General features: G+C 44.2%; 1 protein-coding gene across 1 annotated transcript; it reads left to right on the top strand.

Annotated features, from left to right (window-relative positions):
• Nucleotides 1–1,438: 1,438 nt before the first annotated feature.
• GDNF (glial cell derived neurotrophic factor) lies at nucleotides 1,439–18,792 on the top strand. The gene is made up of 2 exons (XM_008921612.2): nucleotides 1,439–1,622; nucleotides 17,822–18,792. Exons 1-2 carry the CDS (start codon nucleotides 1,451–1,453, stop codon nucleotides 18,304–18,306), a joined length of 657 nt encoding a protein of 218 aa, XP_008919860.1. The 5' UTR covers nucleotides 1,439–1,450; the 3' UTR covers nucleotides 18,307–18,792.
• Nucleotides 18,793–19,220: the final 428 nt, after the last annotated feature.

Raw genomic sequence — 19,220 nt, 5'->3', positions numbered from 1 at the left:
CTGTCACCCCTGGGCAGCGGGTACGTGCCGTGGCAGACTGCGAGCAGGGCGGTCGGGGAGCGAGGAGAAGAAAAAGGGACAAGGGAAGGGAGAGAAGGAAAGGGAAAGGAGAAGGGAAGAGAAAGAGGATTGGAAAGAAAGAGAGAGAGAGAGAGAAAGAGAGAGAGACAAACAGAGAGAGAAAAAGAGAGAGAGAAAGAAAGAGAAAGAGAAAAAGAGAGAGAGAGAGTGAAAAAGAGAGAAAGGGGGAAAGAGAGAGGGAAAGAAAGGGGGAGAGAGAAAGGGAAAGAAAGGGAGAGAGAGAGAGGGAAAGAGGGGGAGAGAGAGAGAGAGGGAAATAAAGGGGGAGAGAGAGAGAGAGAGGAAAGAGGGGGAGAGAGAGAGAGGAGAGGGAGGGGGGGAAGAGAGGGAGAGAGAGAGGGAAAGAGAAGGAGAGAGAGAGGGAAAGAGAGGGAAAGAGGGAGAGAGAGAGAGAGGGAAAGAGGGAGAGAGAGAGGGAAAGAGAGAAAGGGAGAGAAAGAGAGAGAAGAAAAGAGAGAGAGAGAAAGGGGGAGAGAGAGAGAAGGAAAGAGAGAGGGAAAGGGGGAGAGAGAGAGAAGGAAAGAGAGAGAGAAAGAAAGAGAGAGAAAAAGAAAGAGAGAGAGAAAGAACAAAAGAGGAAGGAGAAAAGGGAATTTAAAAGAAAATCTTGAAGGAAAGGGAAACAGGAAGAAAAGAGGAATATGATAGGGAAAGGAGAAATAATGGGGAAAAGGAAAAGGATAAGGATAAAAAGGGGACGAGTGAAGAAGAAAGAAAGAAGAAAAGGAGAGTAAAAAATGAAGAGGAAAGAGGACTGAATAGGGGAAAGAGAAGGGCCGGGAAGAAGAAAGAGGAAAAGAAAGAGAAAAGGGGAAACAAAAAAGGTGAGGAGAGGAGAAGCAGAACTGAGATAAAGGGAAATGAAGATTTGCCTGTAGCACATTAAATCTGCACAGCCCAGCACCCCAGATCGGCCTGGTCCTTCCTGGTCCAGCTCAGGAATAAGTGCCCTGACACCACCCAAGTGCTGGAAAAGCACAAGGTGACCTGTCTGCCAGCCAGCACAGGGCCATGATCACACTCCTACGTCCCTACAAACAGACTCCTGGGGCTTGCCTGCCCATATGCCCCAATACAGCTCTCTTGGGCATAGAGGAATTGGAGGCTATCCTGTGCCTCCCTTTGCCATATCACTCACTCGCTGGGGAGAGCCCATCACTTGCTATGGGAGGCTGAGCTGGTAACAGGTTGTTTCCCCTACTCTGTCGTCAGGCCTGACCCAGGTGGACCAGTCTGATCCTGAAGTGCAAGATTGCTCAGCTTTGTCTCAGGACTGGCAGGGTGTGAGCAGAACTGGGGGAGCACAGCAGCTGGAAGCTAACCCTGTTTCTCCTTTCTGCCAGGGGCCCGTGTTGGAAGGAGATCTAAGATGAAGTTATGGGATGTTGTGGCTGTCTGTGTGGTGCTGCTCAACACGGTCTCCACCTTGCCCCTGCCCACCGGTAAGACGCCTCCCAAGGGGTCCCCTTCAGTGATAGAGGGACCTGAAGATGATCTCTCCCCCATCAGCCTGCTGCCTTCCTATGCTGTGCACAGTGACTGTAAGAAACATTCCCCTTTGTAGCAACTGCTGTCTGTCTTGCTAAACCTGCTTCCCTTTGTTCAGGCATCAGGGTGAGGAAAGGTTCCCCACACTTTCTGCTGCTATTTCTCTCCTGCGCAGTGTCACTGGCTTTGGTCTTGTTCCAGCAGCTCCAAACCAAATCATTCTCCAAAGCTGGGAGTTGGCAATTTCAGTGTCAATGCCCCCCACCCACTCCAGCTCTACCTTCCTGGCAGTCTTAAGATCCCTTTGGCTGAAAAACATGGCTAGGTGGGAAAGCTTATTGTATGTAGAGGAGCCGAGAGAGGGATCATACACCTCGCAGAGCAGGCACTGAAACTGTTTCTCCACTGCCTCAGCCTTCTCTCCCTGGTCAGACCTGCCAGTGCTATTATTCACTGCCTGTAGCGGGCGCAAGTTCTGCTGGAGGTTGGGCTCCGTGGTGGGAGGCTCTGTACACATGCTGGAGTGCTGCTGAGCTTCATTAAATCCTCCTTGCATTCTGATCTCGAAATTAGTGTGTCCGCGTGGAAATTTACAGAAGAGTAGCTGTGGCAGGGTTAGGAGCTTGATGCAGAGCAATCCACATGAACTAGCTCACAGTAAGGCAGTTTACAATCCACATGACAGATAATAATGCCTCGCTAATAATAGGTCTCTTACAATAGCAGGTATAGGATTTTCGCAGCGGTATGTGAACATTATGCTAACTCTGATGGCTTTTTAAAGAGAGAGTTAATATGACTCAGTAAGAAGTAGCAAAATACTCACATGAATACTGGAGACATTCACTTAGCAAAGGCACAGCTTCAAGGTTGCTTCTTTTGCCCTTGCTCAGCCCTCTCTGTTTAGCCCGTTACAGGATGCAGACAGTATCCAGTAATTGGGATACATTTCCATCTCCTTATCTGGAGGCATCTTCTTTCCCTGCGCCTGCTGCAGCTCCAACAATGGGCAGCCCAGCTCTGTTTTTTTTCTGGGAGCAGCCATGCTAACGCAGCATGGAGGCACAAAGCGTGGAATCATGTGTCGTGACTTCACTTCGACCCCTTGCAAACACCTATCTCCTCTTCCACAGACACACATCTATGTCCTTCCCCATTTAGTCTTCTCTCTTTCCTTTTCTTGCTAGTGTTTCCCCCTTGCTGGAATCTTGCCTAGGCTGCCACCTCTACATATCGCAGCCTGGGCTCCTGCTGCTCACAGACTGGCAGCCCCTGACATCCTTTCAGCCCCTCCACACGGGGAGGTTGGCCAAAAGTGTTTCCTTCCAGGGCTCCAGCTTGCCAGGATCATGATGCTATCACACATGGTGATCTTCTTCTCCATGGTGAGCAGTGTGCTGGATAAGTGCTGTCCTACAAAGGGCAGTGATCAGCTTTTCAGGCCACTGTGCTGTTCTCCTCTGCACAGGCTTGCTGCAGCAGTGCTGGTGACAAGAAGAGCATTAGGGGGAAAGCAGTATCAGTTAGTTTGTCGCTCTGGCAGAAGCTTCAAGGTGGGAGGGCATTAATGCTCCATTTTTCCAGAGTGAAAACAGTTGAAACTGTTTTCTGGGTATACGGTTCCTGGTGAGCTGGTTTCTCTGCAGCAGCTCAAGGGGACAGGCAGTAGAGATCCTGTCTGTTCCTAGCGTCCACAACTTCTCATTGTTTCTGTTTTTTGGGTTTTTTTGCTGCAGATTCAGTAAACAAGAAGCAGGAGGAAAGACAATCTATGTTTTACTGCAGTTATGGTAGTGTCAATGTACAGCCTCTTCTAGGTATCTCTGTTTCCCGGGTACAAACATAGGCTTTGCCAAGCAGAGCTGGGTCACAGGTTATTACCCAGGACAGTAATTTGAAAAAGGGGTGATAGTTTGGTCTCAACCTCTTAACCCTGCAGATCACAAATAGATGGGCCTGGCTACAAGGGAAAAGGAAGGAGTGCTGTTCTTCACAGAGCACTCAGAAATTGAGGAAAACCTAGGGAATTCCTGTGGTCTTTGCATGGCAGCAATTTACACAGCACTCATGCCCAAAACTCAGAAATTCTTCTCTCACCTGGGGTTGCCAAGTTGGATGAATCAGGGGAGACTTGCAAAAAAAGGCAGCTGTAAGAGAGAAGTGAAATACTTTGATCCACTTTTACGCTGGTTTTAGTTGATTTGAAAGTGTGTGGTGTCTGGAGAGCGGTCTTCTAACAGCCTGCGAGGCTGATCCTACCCAGGCACATTGCTGCAGCACCCCAACTGTCTGCTGGTGAACCTACCATGTATTGGTATCTCTGTGGATACTGTTGGTCATCTGCTTTGCTGAAGGCTTTTGCAGGAGGCAGCTCACAAAATGGTGGGAGCACCATCATGACCCATATTGTCTCAATATGCACAGGGCGGTGTTTGGGCACTGAGCAGGACTGGATGCTGCCTGCATTCAAAGAGAGGTGCACTGCTGTTCCCTAAAACTGTCCTCTGTGTAGATTGAGGGGAGCATTTTGTTTCAAGGTGTGCACTTGTCTTATTCCAAAGAGGTTGGGTCTCCCACACACCACTCGAATCAGTAGGATTGTGAGATAAAGTCCCTCTCCAAAGGGCAGGCCAAACAACTTGCTGGAGCACAGATCTGGTTCCCAGGCCCTTGACACCGTTTTGTGTTCTCATTTGATAAGATTGCTTTCTCCGCAAAGTGCTTTGAGGTCACCTGATATTACCCCATCCCTTTCAGATTAGCTTGAAACCTTCCTTCGTTCCAGGCTCCAGGCAGGGTCCTAACCTCCTGGGCTGATCAGGTGTAATGTGCCGACCTTTGCTGTTTAAGACAGTAATTAGAGATGGCAGAGGACTGCAACTGCAGTCTTCTGCATTTTTAAGTGAGCTGGAGGCTGGAGTGGTAGTAGCCTCCATAAATGCAGTGCGTTGAAGATGAATCCAGTATTCTTAGGTGTTTTGGCTCCAATTTTCATAGGACAGCTTATTTCTCACAAAACCAAAAAATGAGTAGCTGTAGAGTTTGTAACTATTTCTTTGTTTCCCTTATGCTACAATCTGCTGGGGGAAGGACACAATTAGCTTAAATACCAACTACAAACAGAACAAATATAAACCAAATTATTATAAACTAAATACTAGGTCAGCAGCTTCAGAAGCATGACAGTGCAGAGGGAGCCAAACACTCGTTTGACTTATACACAGTCAAATACATTTTGTAGCTGTTTGATGCTGTATGGACACAATCAACACATATGTGAGGACTGGAGTGTCCAAAGATCTGCAATATGATACCTAGTCTCTTGATCAAGTGAGCATCTTTACTGAGAGCTAGTGGTAAATATGTAGAATTACATGTCAAAACTCACCATGGGCTTTTCCCTCCTAATAGGGAAAAGACTCCTGATAGGAGGAAAATGTGGGGGTTTTGCATCATAACATCTAAGTTACTCTAAGGCCACTGAGTGGTCATTCGTTGTTGGACCACCTTTGGTATATACCTGCCATGGTATATGTGTGTTATACCTCTGTTAAAAATTCTTCCTGCCCCTGCTAAGGGGATTTAATGTTAAGTTACTGCGCTTAGCTGCAACTTTGTCAACTAATATGGAAAGTATCTAGAATAAACAGTAATATTGTAGGGCTCTTTAAAGCAAAACCAGAATTAAATTATGCTTCCAACTGAATGGACTCTCCTTCCCTAAAATATTTATTAGGCGCATTCAGTGTTATGAACTACAACTCTCATGTTTCTGTCCAGGCTTTCCTGCTCAACACACCTATGGTGTGGCATATGTGCTCTAGCCTAAGACACCCAGAAGCTACAGAGGTAACCTGTCCGTGCACGGTAAATCCAATGCATCGGGGAGGTATCAGCCACACCGAGCAGGTGCCACACATGTCATTTGATCTCCGTGTGTCCAGCACAGCTGGTGCATCCAGCATAGCTGGTGCATCCAGCCAGTGTCAGGCCCCTGTCCCCAAGCCAGCATATTTATAGTGAAGTTTGTTTGCATGGGGATGCCCAAGTTATCTTGGCATTTAGAAATCTCAAGTACTCAAGTTTGTCTGTTCATGGGCAAAATCCTAGGAAAAGAAAGAACAGGATGGGTCTGGTTAAATTCAGAGGCATGTAGCCACAGAAACAAATTTCTCTGCAGTCTCAGGTATAAATATTGAATATACTAAGGTGAAGAGTATTCTGCAGCTTAAGGAGGGAACTATTGAAATACAAGATAGTATGATTTTATTCTCAATTTGAGTTATCCTTTGTTGCAAGTTTTATTTCTTTGATGCTTTTTAAGATAGGGACCTCAAAAATTTACCAGTGAAAGTGTGGATCCTTTTAGACATTATGCAGAACATGCTTTTCTTGGTCATCTTTCGTAAGCCTCTTTAGTATACTTTGGAAACCCCCATGTTTAGGGTCTGCAGATAAAGAGCTTCAAAAGCTTCCATGAAAGGCTAAAGAACTCAGCTGTGTGAAGTATTCATCAGACTGTTACTGAATTCGATGGGGGCAGATGGGCTAGCAGAAGATCCTCAGATTGATAGGTTGTAATGTCTTTGTAAATTATACTGTTCCTGATTAGGACTGCACAAAGTTTTAAAATATTTAAAGTTACAGAGGCTTCAAGAAGCCGTTTGGGTCACTGAGTCCCACCCCCTACAACCTCAGATCTTCAGAAGTGGATTTCTAGTGCAAATACCCAGTCTTCATTCTCCACACACGCTATCAAGAAACTGCAACATAAAACTTGTAGTATATAAGGCCAAACACTACATAACTACATTCATTGTGGATTCTCATATTTCTGAGGTAATCAGCTAATGACAAGAAATAAAGAACAAATACAAAATACTGCAGCATAGCCACATTCAGGATCATCAGTCATCTAAATAGGCCACTGACACATTAGTGCTGGTAGAGTGGTTGACACTGCAAAGCCGTCATTTTTACAAAACCAGCTGAAGTTTCTGATCAAGTAGTATGGTAAAGCGAACCAAAGGAATGATTTCAGTGGTTCTTGGAAATTGAGTCCTGATTACAAAGAGAAGAAAGAGAAAAGATCAAAAATATTTATCTGAGATAGGTACAAATAAAACATTAAGATACAAAATATATATTAGAATACTTTTTTTTTTAAGATCAAGGACATAAAATTAATTATGTGAGGCATTTCATGTATCAACATTCTATTTAAGGAATAAAGCCACTTGTATGAACTAGCAGGCTAGGCTGTATGTATTGGTACAGCACTTAAACTGAAACCTGCAGGTACATTTCTTAGAAGTCTTTGGGACTTATACAAATGCTTCAAAGATTTCTGGATAGGAATAGTCTTGAAAATGAGCAAACACTGAAATCCATGTATTTGTTTTCCTGCTGGGATGGGCAGTGTTACAGCAGTATGCCAAAACTTCTCAGGTGGCGTGTTCTCGTGTATTTAGAGGCAAGCTGGTCATATCCCCTCTAACTAACAAGCTATGTCCAAACACCTGAACTATCTCTGCTCCCATCCCAATCATATAGAAGATTTCTTTGGCAAAATCAGCCATTTCTCAGGAAATTTCTGGTAGGGAGGGAGTATCCAGTGGAGCAGCCAGGAAGGAGCTTGCTCTTCTGAGCACTCTCCAGTGCTGTCTGGCAGGTCGTGGTCCACGTTTCGCAACACGAGACCTTCTGCAGCAGAGTACAGAGCACCTGCCCTAGAGCCAGGGACTGATTATTATAAAAATAACAACAGCATTTTTCAATCTGCAGTATCAAAACCTTCTCTATTTTTCCTTTCATAAAGACATGGAAATGCAGGTAGGGAAAGGAAACAATGGAAGAACGTGTCATTTATAGATCAGATCAAATCTGATAAAAGTGCATATTGTCACAAGAGAAACATCAGCCATGGTTTTGCCTGGACAGCTCTGCTTTACTGCCCCAGGGAAGAGACTGGAATAGGGTCTCTTCAGGGTCCCTTTCTCCTGCTTTGCTACCTGTGCTTATTCTTTGGGAACACCCCTAAAACCCAATGAGAGATGCTTTGTAAGAGCACAGGCAGCCCAGTAAGAGCTGCTGTTACTGATTTAGGCATGCTCTTTCCATTTAGTGAACTGGCACTAAAGAGGGGCTGGTTTACTGATGTGGGGTTTTACTGATGTCATGTGAGGGCTGGGCTGGATCATTTCTGCACCAGGGATGCTGAAGATAATTTCTTATTACTACTATTGGTATTTTTTCCATTAAAACCTTTGTGCCATGCCTGTTAGCTGGCTGTGTGTGTTCTTGCTAACAGAGGTCACAGGTTTTTGGGTCCTGCTTATACATACTCATTTGAGGCCCTTGCAGGGTTTGAGGCTCTCACTTAATGAAATATTAAGTGTAAACTCAGTTACACTGGAAGCTGGATATTTACTCAGCATAGTATGGATTTGGAGGGATACAAGGGGCACATACAACAGGTATGTGTCTTGCCAAGGTTTGGCTCCTGCTCAATAAGTGGCTTCAGTCAGGGCACTGCTAGTTTTTCTTTTTTCTCCTTATGCTGTAACTTCTTCTGATACAGAGGTGCTTGTGGGTGCTCATGTACCCACACCACCCTATTTGATAAGGCCCTAGTGCAGACAGGCTCCTGACAGCGCCTGCAGGAGCTGCCACAAAACGTCAGGAGCAACTGCTGAAAAGCCACCTGCTCTGTGGTGCCTCAGAGCTGGTGTTTCAAAGCTCTGTGTCAGGGGTAAGACTACATCCTTCTGTTGTTCCTCTGCTGCTTTACTGCCCGGTGAAACACTCCTTTGCCCACCCCAGAGAGGCCAGAGGAGGGGGTGGACAGAGGAGTGTAGCCCACCAGTGAGCAGGATCATGGGTGAGCAACCCATCTGGACTGAGTGAAGAACAAGGAACTCTCATGGACAGGTCAGCTTGCAAGGCAACTTCCTCTGCTTCACTCAGTTCATCTGACCTTGCTGTTTCCCCCTGCTCTCAGGGACTTCCCACAGCTGTCAGCAATTGTAATGGTTCTGTTGTTTCCCCCCTTTCTTCTCTTGGTGGAAACCAGCATTTCTACCTGCAAGAAGGCAGGCAAAGAACAGGAGGGGAGGCACTGCCAAGCATGGTAGTGTGACAATGCAAAGGACTCTGTGGATTTGTCATTATGACACTTGGGAAGCAGCAGGGTTAATTAGTGAGCTGCTAACACAAAACTTGACTGCTCCATCAGGGGCAAGCACATCAGAAAGGTGGATTCTACCTCATCGTACCTAAGTGGCATGAGTGTCCCTGGAGTCATCCACCAGGTTATTTAGCACTCTGCCTTGAAGAGAGACAAGTGACACCAGTGAGAGGCTCCATTTCTAAGGGCTCTCTGAGTCTGAGAAGAGAATGCAGCATGGGAGCTGTGTGGGCTGGGAGTGAGGTAGTGATACAGAGCTGTATTAAACATTTAAAGATGAGCTGACCCTGCTGTGTTTGATGCTCTGTTTCCTAATGGATACAACCACCTGGTTTCCATTTCACTTTTAGCCCCATGGACTTTCATGCAAGGCATGAAAGCAAAGTTGTGCCTCAGAGGTAGTATTTTAATTTAATTGTTTACATACTGGAAATCTTTCAGTATAACTATTTTCTACACCTACCTTTGCTTTGATGCCTGCATATAATAGGCTTTGGATTTTTTATGAAAAATATTTAATTTTCAATAAAATAAATGGTTTATCTCCACCACAGTTGGTGTTATTTTACTTTGCAAAGCAGAATGATCATCACATTAGTAATTTTAACTTGGCTAAGGTTGCACTTCCACAAACAGGTTACTCCAAATCTCTCCTAAAGTACGTCCTTGTGGTGTGAGATAGAGAGATTCTGTGTTCAGACAGGCCATGTCCACTATAGTAAGTACCTGAAAACAGTACTAGAAAGCAAGCTAAATGCAAAAATAATTATTGAATAAATGGTATAACAAAGTAGGCTTCATAACAAGAAAAAAATGAGAATGATTCACTGCACTGACTGTTGGAGACACACTAGTTGACTACTTCCCAGTAGCAAATGGCCTAAGAGGAAATGTCTTTGTGAATGTAACATTGGAGGAAACTTAAAAAATAACCAGGGAAGAAAGGAATTAATGAAGGTCCCAGATTAAAGTACTAGAACTGCTTTTGAAAAAGGGCCATTTGATCCTAGTGCAGATCTGGATCTGAATTTTCTAAATATTGCTTACCATTGTAATAAGCTGGATTAAACCCCTGGAACTTTGAAACAGTACTTTAGAGTCTGAATGCTGTTGTTTGAACTTCTCTAATTGAAAGACTGTGCTTTAGTTAAATATCCTTGTGATTTAATTCAATGTTTAGTCTGATGTTTTGATGTGGTAGCTATACGCTGCTGTAAATGCATGCATAAAAGCTACAATCTAAAAGAAAAATTTTATCATGTTTGTATACCTTTTTGACTTCTATTACACCGCTATAGCTCAGGAGATGCAAAGTGCCAAATGATGTGGCATTGATGTGATTATATTTTCCTGAGATCCGTATGGAAAGCTATTCTATAATGCATGGTTTTAAATAACTTAAAATGAGATCATGAGAGTTGAAATTAATTAAAATTGAATGAGAGTTTTATGAGATTAAAAACAACCAAAAAAAACCGGAAAATCCACCTATATAAATTATTATTTTGCAACATATAGGATTTAAGCTTTTCTTGACCATAAGAGACAGCATGGTCAGAAGAGACTGTAGTTAGTCTTTTAAATCCATAACCAGGCACCAAAATGAGTAACTAGATTCTTTTTCTCAGAAACTGAAGATCCATCTGTTCCCACTGAAATCAATTTGTGGTCAAGTAGAGGCAGAGGGTTGCTTGCTCTACCATGCTGGGTTATGCTGCGTGTGGGGGACTATTTGGCTTGATAGTGAAATCAAAGGAATAGTTGTACAAGATGTAATTGTGATCACATTTAAACAGACAGAAATAAATTTTCCATTTTTACTTAATGGAGACTGTTTTTTTGAGAACAGGATGAGTTTGGTTTGGATATTCATTTCAGCCTGTTTTATGTAGAAGTCTATCAGAGCACTGTATAATTTATTCTCCTAAAAAGCCCAGGGATCAGGTCCCAGTCCTGCCGTCACATTATGTCTTTAATTAACTGAAAATGCAAAGGCAGGCTCTGGGGGGTTGCAGAGGGGAAGATGCCCAGAGGAAGTCACATTTCTCTGCATGCCCAAAGCAGAATGCTGGGACGGCTATCTGCAGAGGCTAGTGGGGAGTGCCATGGCTGTTTGGCTTCAGGATCCTGCACTCATGCATGCTGCCAGCTCTTCCTGTGCCCAGGGAACAGTGACTGTGTTGGGGATGGGCAGATCGAAACTTCAGGTTCCAGAGAGCATCAGTGAGGTGAGAATTTCAGTTTGTATTGCAGAGGGATGTTCCTAACCTGGGAGACTGATCTATGATCTGACTGTGCCCTAAATGTTCAGAAAGCAAGCAAACAGCTTGCAAGCAGCAAAGATGCACATATTCTTGTGTTGGTTGTTCTTATGTTTCATTTTTTATTGTTTTTAAATTAGTTTTTAAATTAGTGTTTTAAATGAGCCTTATTTCTTCTCTTTTTGACTCCTGAAATTCTTGACATCTGGTACTCACCAGCTCTGTCCCCAGCCTGATCACTCTGCTGGATTTCCATGTATATCTGTCTTGTGACTTTTCACTCCTTGCTGTTTTATTAATTTTTCTGGTCATGGGAGAAACTCCTCACAGATCAAGAGTCCCGGGACATGGGAGACAGAGAAGGTGCCCAGAGGCAGACTGGCACATGAACTGCCATCAATACCCACCACTCTTGATTCTCTGGCCCTAGAAAACAGACTCGTGCTCTGCTTGCAACCAGAGGAAAAGGCTCTGTCTTCTCCTGTCTGGGTGGTCAGGTCCTTGGCACAGAACTGAAAGAGGGAGCATGGAAACAAGGTGCAGAAGAGTGACCTGAATGGAGCAGGACACACAGGGTGACTGCAGTTCCCACAAGTACTGCTGCCTACGTGTTATGACCCGCCCCAGAAAAAGGGGAGGGGGGTAACCCAGGTTCTTACCAATAATTCCCTTGGGGTGGATTAGAGTGAAACGACACTGAATAATCGGTGTCTGAAAACATATATTGGTAAGGTTTATTTTAACAATTTTGTATCAACAGGTATGCTAGCATTTTGGGTGTTGTCATATAACAATGTGACATAGATATAACCTTTGTGGGGGGAGAAAATGCATAAATCATTAACCGTTTCAGTCTCTGACACTACCCCAGGATACTACCAGAGGCTTGCTAGCAAAAGCATCTGCACATGTCCACACACAGACTGCCTCCAAGGGACTTCCCTAGGAGCCAGACAGTCAGGAAACAGCTTTCAGAATTGTGACATAAAACCCGGATGAAACCTCATTGCTTTGTTCCAGTCTTGTGAGTGATCATGGCAGCATAGTTTAAGTGGGGAGCTCAACCTGTCACACTGCCCCAGTGGGGTCTGTGAGTCATTCTCCCACACAGTGAACAAGACACAGAGAGGCCATGTGTTCCCTGAGGCAGGATTTTACATTTCGAGGACATACGTTCCTTTCCTTTGGGAAACACCTGCCTTGAGGTGCATCATATGTATGAGACAAGTTTTGCAAACTTATATGGAGCAGATGCTGCTCTGGGCTATCCTATCTTGTCCCATCCCATCCTGTACCATCCCGTCTGATCCTGTACTGCCCCCTCCCATCCTGTCCTGTCATAGGTGACTTTTGATTTTTAAATTCTAATTCCTTCACACCCTGGAGCCTAGGACCAGGGACTACTGCTCAGAGATCTTTACTGCACTTATTCCATAATATCTGAGCATTTTCTTCTGGCACGTTGCACAACGTGACAGGCATCTGTCACGTGTTTGTTTTCTCAGCTTTTCCACCAGAAGGCAAGTGTTGTCAGTAAACCAGTTTGTTTTGAAAAAATGTGTGTATATAATTAGGTGTATGTGTGTGTGTGTGTGTGTGTGTAAATGCAACACACATACACACACATGCAAACTGTGTATCTGCTTCTCCTAGGGGTGTGAAATCCCCACAGAAAGCTCTGTTTGCTGTACAGTCAAGTCAGCGCAGTCCATGCGGTATGAGAGAAGCAAAGCTGTTGTGAGACTATAAACATTTTCTAAACAATATTGCAGACAGAGGAGTAACAAAATATTCCTCAATGGAGTGGCTTTATTCAGGTTATTATGCCAAGATAGCCTCATGAGTGCAGTGATGTTCCCTGGCCACAGAATTTGTTCCAGCACCCCCATTGCTCCCAGCAGCACTTACCACAGTGCAGAGACCAAACAAGTGCTCAGCATGTAGTGTCTGTGGTGCTGAGAGGCCTCAGCATCCCTGGAGCACATCTAGCAAGTGCCCATCAGCATGAGGAGGCCCTGCTGCCAGCCTTCTCCACCTTCCCTTCTGTCCATTAGCCTTTTGTACTGTTTAGTCCTTGGTCAGTGGTTATTGCTTATTCATGTGTGATGTCTGGTGGTAGCTTCCTTAGCACTTACCTCTACTGCCTTGTCTCAACCCATCACACCTGCTGTCAGTGCTGGTGTTTCCACTTGATTGCTCCAGGTCCTATTTCAGCAGGTTTTTGCAGCATTTTAGAAGGTTCTAAGACTTTACACTCATAGTTATTGGACAGCTGACTATCCCTACTGAGTCAGGACTGGCACCTAGGCGTAGGACTAAGGCAAGTTTCCCTTCACTCCTGGTTGTCAAAGTTTCCTCCAGACCCCTATGACCCTCTTCTAGAGAGTGTTTGTAGTCAAACTGATTACACTGATTCACTAAGCAGCAGAAAATCAGTTGATTGCAGGGGTTGGAGGTGTTCCTAAGACAGTGCTAAATTATAGAAGCAAGTTTGGGGTACCTTGTCAGTGCAGTGTAAAGCTGCCAAAAGAGCATCACTACTCTGTTCAGGACTAGTTTGGGGCTCCACAGGCAGAGGGGGTTGTTGCTTACAGAAACCTGCAAAATCTCACTGAGTAGACCAATAATGCAGCTACCATTGTGTTGATGTGGTGTATCCATATAACCTGTAACAGCACATGTTGTAGGTGGGCAGACACTGACAAGGACCAAGAGGTCCAGCACATTTTCTCTGGGGGAGCTCTGTGCTCACTGTTCCCACTGTTTCCTTATATCACCTTTTATCACCCTACTATCATGCCTTTTGTCTCCTCTGGTGATATAATCTCCAAATACTGGGGATCACTGCAGGAGTCCTATTGATAGATTTGAATATCTGTAGGGAATAATTTCCAATTCCCTGGGCTAAAAGGAAAGTCCACCCTGGAGACAGAAAATTTGAATTCATCTTACTCATAGTGCTGGCATTCTTCCCAGTGAGTTTCCCAGGTATCTCCTGGCATTGCAACAAGGGATGAGCTGAGCAGGGATACCCAGCTCCATCAGACACAGCTTGGAATAGTTCTTGCATGGTTTGTGTTAGAGCCTCAATAAGATTAGCAGAGTGAGTCATGCCACCAATGACCCCATTTTCTGGGTGCATCTAGCCCATGCATGTAGGTTGGGTTCTTCTAGCTGGATACACTGTTGGATTGCTTATTTGGTCTACTTTTTGCCTTACTGCTCCCATCTTCTGCAGTGTTGACACCCCATGCCTGCATTAGCAGCATTGCATGGGTTTCTTCTGTGGTGTGATTCCTCCACCTGAAATGTCATGTCACCGCACAAAATGCTCTCCCTTGGTAGCATTAAATCCCTTGGTGCAGCTGGGGCAGTGATCACCGGGATAGATGTCAGTGTGGGCTTTTAGCAGGGACACAGTCCACCACATGGGCTTTTCCTCCTCTTATCTACCACACCCCGGTGTATACTTGGACTGGCTTGGGCAGGACAGTGCTTGAATTCTATAGCTGTCAGATTAGTATTTAGCCAAAGGAGACTCCTGCATGTAGCACTCTCACAGGGGTAGGTGGTATTTTTGCATCTGAATTGCAAGCAGTTTAAATGAGGTGTGCCTAGTTGGATTGTTGTCTCTTCAGGGAATCCACAGTTTTGTTTCTCCCTTCTCAGGTGAGGGACACTTACTCTCCTCACTGCACTGGCACTGTACCAAGCTTGAGATAAGTATGAGGCTGAAGGCTGCAAAAAATAACCTCCACATATAGGTTGGTTTTCCCTGTGAAATTCTCCTGTCCCCTTCCTGATGGTTGATCATTGCATGCATTTTGTTCATATGCTTCCCTGACTGTTGTGTTTCACTCTCCATAGCCAAGGTGTCCTTGTGTCCTACTGTTGCTACAAGGGTTGGGCTGGGAACATGTGACAGAGATGTGGGCTGGGGGAATGTCCCAGTAGTGTCAGAGGGAAAAATTGAAGGTGAGAGTGGAGAATGGCACAGCTAAAGCCATCTCCTCAGGGTTACATCCTTCCCTTATTGGGTTATGAACTAAGAAACCTAGTTTCTGGATAAGAAATCTAGAAACTACTCAGTCCCAGAGCAACAAGTGCCTTCTACCAACTCCTTTCCATCTGTATCTGTGCCAGGGCCAAACTTGTACTTCAGCAGTGAGGGTTAGGTCGGCTCCATGTCGGTCATCTCTTTTGATTGAGTCTAACAACAGGCCTTCCCCTCCTTCTAGCTCATGTATCACCTTGACATGGATCTTGCTCAGCAGGGCAATATTCATATGGTGTAGGCAGACCAGCCTGTTCTGCAACAGAGCTGAGTGGTGCATCCAATGGACACATCCATCCAAGCAACCTCCCCCAGTAGGTATGGCTCACAGTGGATATTTTGGTCACTGCTACAGAAACAATGACAGAGGAGTGCAAGAAGGTTGCACTTACCGCTGGTGCCGCAGGAATATGGGGCTGGGTGCAGGGCCCTGCCTTGTTCAAGTTTCACATAGCTGTATAGATAGCAGCCATCCCTGCTTCATGTCTTTGGACAGCCACTGATCTGTGAGATTGTTGTCTTTAGCATGGATATCTGTAAATCAAAGTATAATTCACTTTTTTCAGTTCCGAACTCTACAGATTATAGCATCCCACTTCCCTTGTGTCATCCTCATTATGTGAAGTTACAAGATTTCCGGTCTTCATTATCACCATTCTAAACTATTTTGCTGGATCCACCCATTGTTGCTGTGGGAGTTAGGTGCTGAAAAAATCTCCCGGAGCAGTTAATTAGGGGTGAGATAAGAAAGGGTTTATTATACCAAGGCAAAGGTGTTACAAGATGCGCAAGCCGTGCCTGAGATGTTACATTTTATAATACCATCCATCCAATCCCAGATGTGTTCACCCTGTGGCCTTTACTCTGGTCTGCCCTGGGTCCACCTCCTGAAAATGGGTCTGGGGGCTTTTCGGGACCCCCTGTTCATCCCATCCTCATCTTCATCAGAGCACAAAGGGTACATAGTCACCCAGTTTTTGACCGTGTTCTGTGGTTTAGGCCAAGATAAAAGCATTCTCCCAACAATCTGGGCCTTGCCTTGACAAAAGACTAAACATTTCTGCTGTATTTGGGGGTAGGAGTGATATAGGGAGCATAGAATGGGGTAAGAGGGTTAAGGAATGTGTAAACTAAGGGTGCTAGAGGGAAAGGGACAAGGGATGAAGGGTTGCTGCTTTTAAAATCCACTTATAAAACTTATAAGGCTTACCAATATTAGAAAAATAAAAAAACATTATGGGCTTAAGGCATCACCATGAAAAACTGTATACTTCTGATGTGTCAGTGTTTTGCTTTAGTGGGAGGCCTCTGGGTCGTGGCTGCTTCAGGTAGTGGTCCATGTTCCTCCTTACATGCAGATGCACTCTGTTTCAGCAGGTTTTTGCACTAACTGAGTTAAGATCCTGCTGCCTCTCTATTTGGTGCTTCTACTGACAAGATGAAGGTGCACCGTTGCTAGACAATGGGAGGCAGCCTCCTGTCTCCTGCTAACAGAGTCCATGCCACCACGTGTGAGCTGGGTACATGTGTTGCCTGGTCACCCATCAGGGCTCTTGTTTACGGTGCTCATTAGGGAAATGTGCTGCTGAGCCTTTGCCTAAGGAGCTGTTCCTACCTCAGTAGGAACCACCATTTGGTGGGAGCCTTCATGGCTTAGTGAAGGTACCAGGCCCTAGCCAGGTGCACTGCATTGGATATTGCCTCCCTCCATGTTTGCAGTTCCTGCAATATTTGTATGAGTCCTAGAGATGGACTTCCCTTGTGTGCAGGGCCAGGGTGATACTGGTCTTTTATGTGTTAGGTTATTAGGAGTTAAAGACGAAAAGAAGCTTTCTCTTAGGTCTTACTGCAAAGGAAGCAAGTCTTCAAGTCTTAATTTTCAGCACAGCGAATGAGAAAAAAAAATCCTCCTTAAAGAGGTTCATTCTGCTAGTATCAAAACATTTCATTGACTTCATCATATGGTTTACTTGAATAATTTATCACTGATAGAACATCTATCAGGTGAAAAAATAAATAAATTAAAAAATAATTTTTTGTAGAAAGAAAATGTATTAATAACATTTACCTTGAAAGTTAACATAATCTTCTATTCTGATCTATTTCTACTCAGCCTAATCAGCATTTTGTGATACAAAATACTTACATGAGACATTTTTCAAAAGCTCTGAAAATAATTATCCTCCAGTAGCAGTAAAAAGCCAGGCATTCAGCCAGGAATAATATCTCAGCCTGGTACCCCAGGAAATTCCTCCTTCTGTCATGTCAACCTTATTGAGGGGTGGCTTTGGCAATACTAACTGCTGCTGGTGTGAAGAGACAACAATTAACAATTATAATCACAAAATTGCTTTAAGGAAACCTCTTCCTTTTCATGCTTTGCTGGGAAGAATCTGTGTCACCTCTCTACAGCGGTTTCATCTACCTATTAACTAATATTCATATCATGACACGCTTTTCCTTCCCTCAGTTTCAAGAGGGCTCATTCAACATTGGAAGATGTGCTGAAGTGCTACCAAGCAACAGCAGACACCTGCAGAGATACAAACATACCTTATTTATTTTTCCCCAAATGAGTTTCCATGATGATCTAAACCATCTCAAATAATCTCTGCTGTCTGAGGATCCTGGGCATGTGCTCTGAAGTGATGGACAGAAAAGCTTGCCTATATGTAATATTTTTGAGCCATGAATAGACAAACTTTATAACAATTGATGTATGACAAAGTCTTTTCTCTCTTTCCCAAACAGCTAATATGCCAGAGGATTATCCAGATCAGTTTGATGAAGTAGTGGACTTTATTCAAGCCACTATTAAAAGACTGAGGAGGTCACCAGATAAACAGACTCCGATTTTTTCTAGGCGGGAGAGAAACCGTCAAAACGCAGCGACAAACTTAGAGAATTCCAGCAAGAAAGGAAGGAGGAGTCAAAAGGGCAAAAATCGAGGATGTGTCTTAACAGAAATACATTTAAACGTGACTGACTTGGATTTGGGATATGAAACCAAAGAAGAGCTAATTTTCCGGTATTGCAGTGGATCTTGTGATGCAGCTGAGACCACCTATGACAAGATTTTAAAAAACTTAACCAAAAAGAAAAAACTGGTCACTGACAAAGTGAGGCAAGCTTGTTGCAGACCCACAGCCTTTGATGATGACCTATCCTTTTTGGATGATAACCTGGTTTACCACATACTGAAAAAACATTCCGCAAAAAGGTGTGGATGCGTCTGACAGTTGCTTGCCAGAGGTGGCACCAGTTTTCCATTCCTACTACACTGCAAAGAGAGGGACCAAAGTTCCCAGGGAAATGTCTACTCAGAGTGGAGAAAAAAGGACCAAGAACACAAAATGAGGAGCCATGAGAGCCTGGGAATGGGGGGACACGAAGCAGAGTAGAAGGATGGAGACTTTTGATATCCTATGGGGATTTAGATAAAAGCTCAGGTGGAGATGCCGATGGATGGATGGTGTGCACGCTACCTTTCCTGTTTGACTCAGTCCACCATCAGTGAGACTCAATCCATGAGGAACGTGCTTAAAAACACAACCCTACCATACCACGCTGTGTTGTAGTTATGCCATGATATACCAGTTATACCAAGAAGCTTAGCAAAGAAGTAGGTTAGGAGTACCTTACTAATCCCCTGTGCCCTCAGCTCTACTGAAAGACACATTGTGCTACTGCTCATTGGAGGGCAGTTCCTGAGTGCTTAGGACAACTCCTAAGCTATAATAAGATTAACCTTGTAAGTAAGATGATATTGGGCAAATGTCAGAAAGACCAGGCTCAAGTTTTCACAAAGCAAAACAGTTCTGCTTAGTGGCTAAGTTTGGTTATTTCCATCTCGTGTTTCTTCCTTGAGTGCAGGATTTCATTTTTCTGCTACCTATGAAAACAAGTTGAGTTTTTAAGCACTTCTTCCTAGTATAGTAAGAGAAATAACAAGCCCAGCCTACACAAAATGCGTTTCTTTAGGTTTACAAAGGACTAAAGTCACTTGCGTAACTACATTTCTATTTGGTCATTGTGAGTGAGCAGAGACTACTTGATGCAATGCATCCCTTCAGAGACATAAATATACAGAAGATATTTATTGCAATTAAGTTATTGTTATTTATTACAGTTCAGTAATGAGTCTCCTTAT

This window comes from Manacus vitellinus, unplaced genomic scaffold, assembly GCF_001715985.3.
Source record: "Manacus vitellinus isolate BGI_N305 unplaced genomic scaffold, ASM171598v3 scaffold_18_pilon, whole genome shotgun sequence".
NCBI classification, from domain to species: Eukaryota; Metazoa; Chordata; class Aves; order Passeriformes; family Pipridae; genus Manacus; species Manacus vitellinus.
The sequence above is the reverse complement of the archived record's forward strand: the minus strand, read 5'-3'. Positions and strand labels throughout refer to the sequence as shown.

What these genes read in the sequence shown, in the direction of transcription:
- GDNF (XM_008921612.2), top strand. Translation starts at nt 1,451, where the DNA reads ATGAAGTTATGGGATGTTGTGGCTGTCTGTGTGGTGCTGCTCAACACG. An exon ending in CTATGCTGTGCACAGTGACT is followed by an intron (nt 1,623 to 17,821) that starts GTAAGAAACATT and finishes TTTCCCAAACAG; the next exon opens with CTAATATGCCAGAGGATTAT.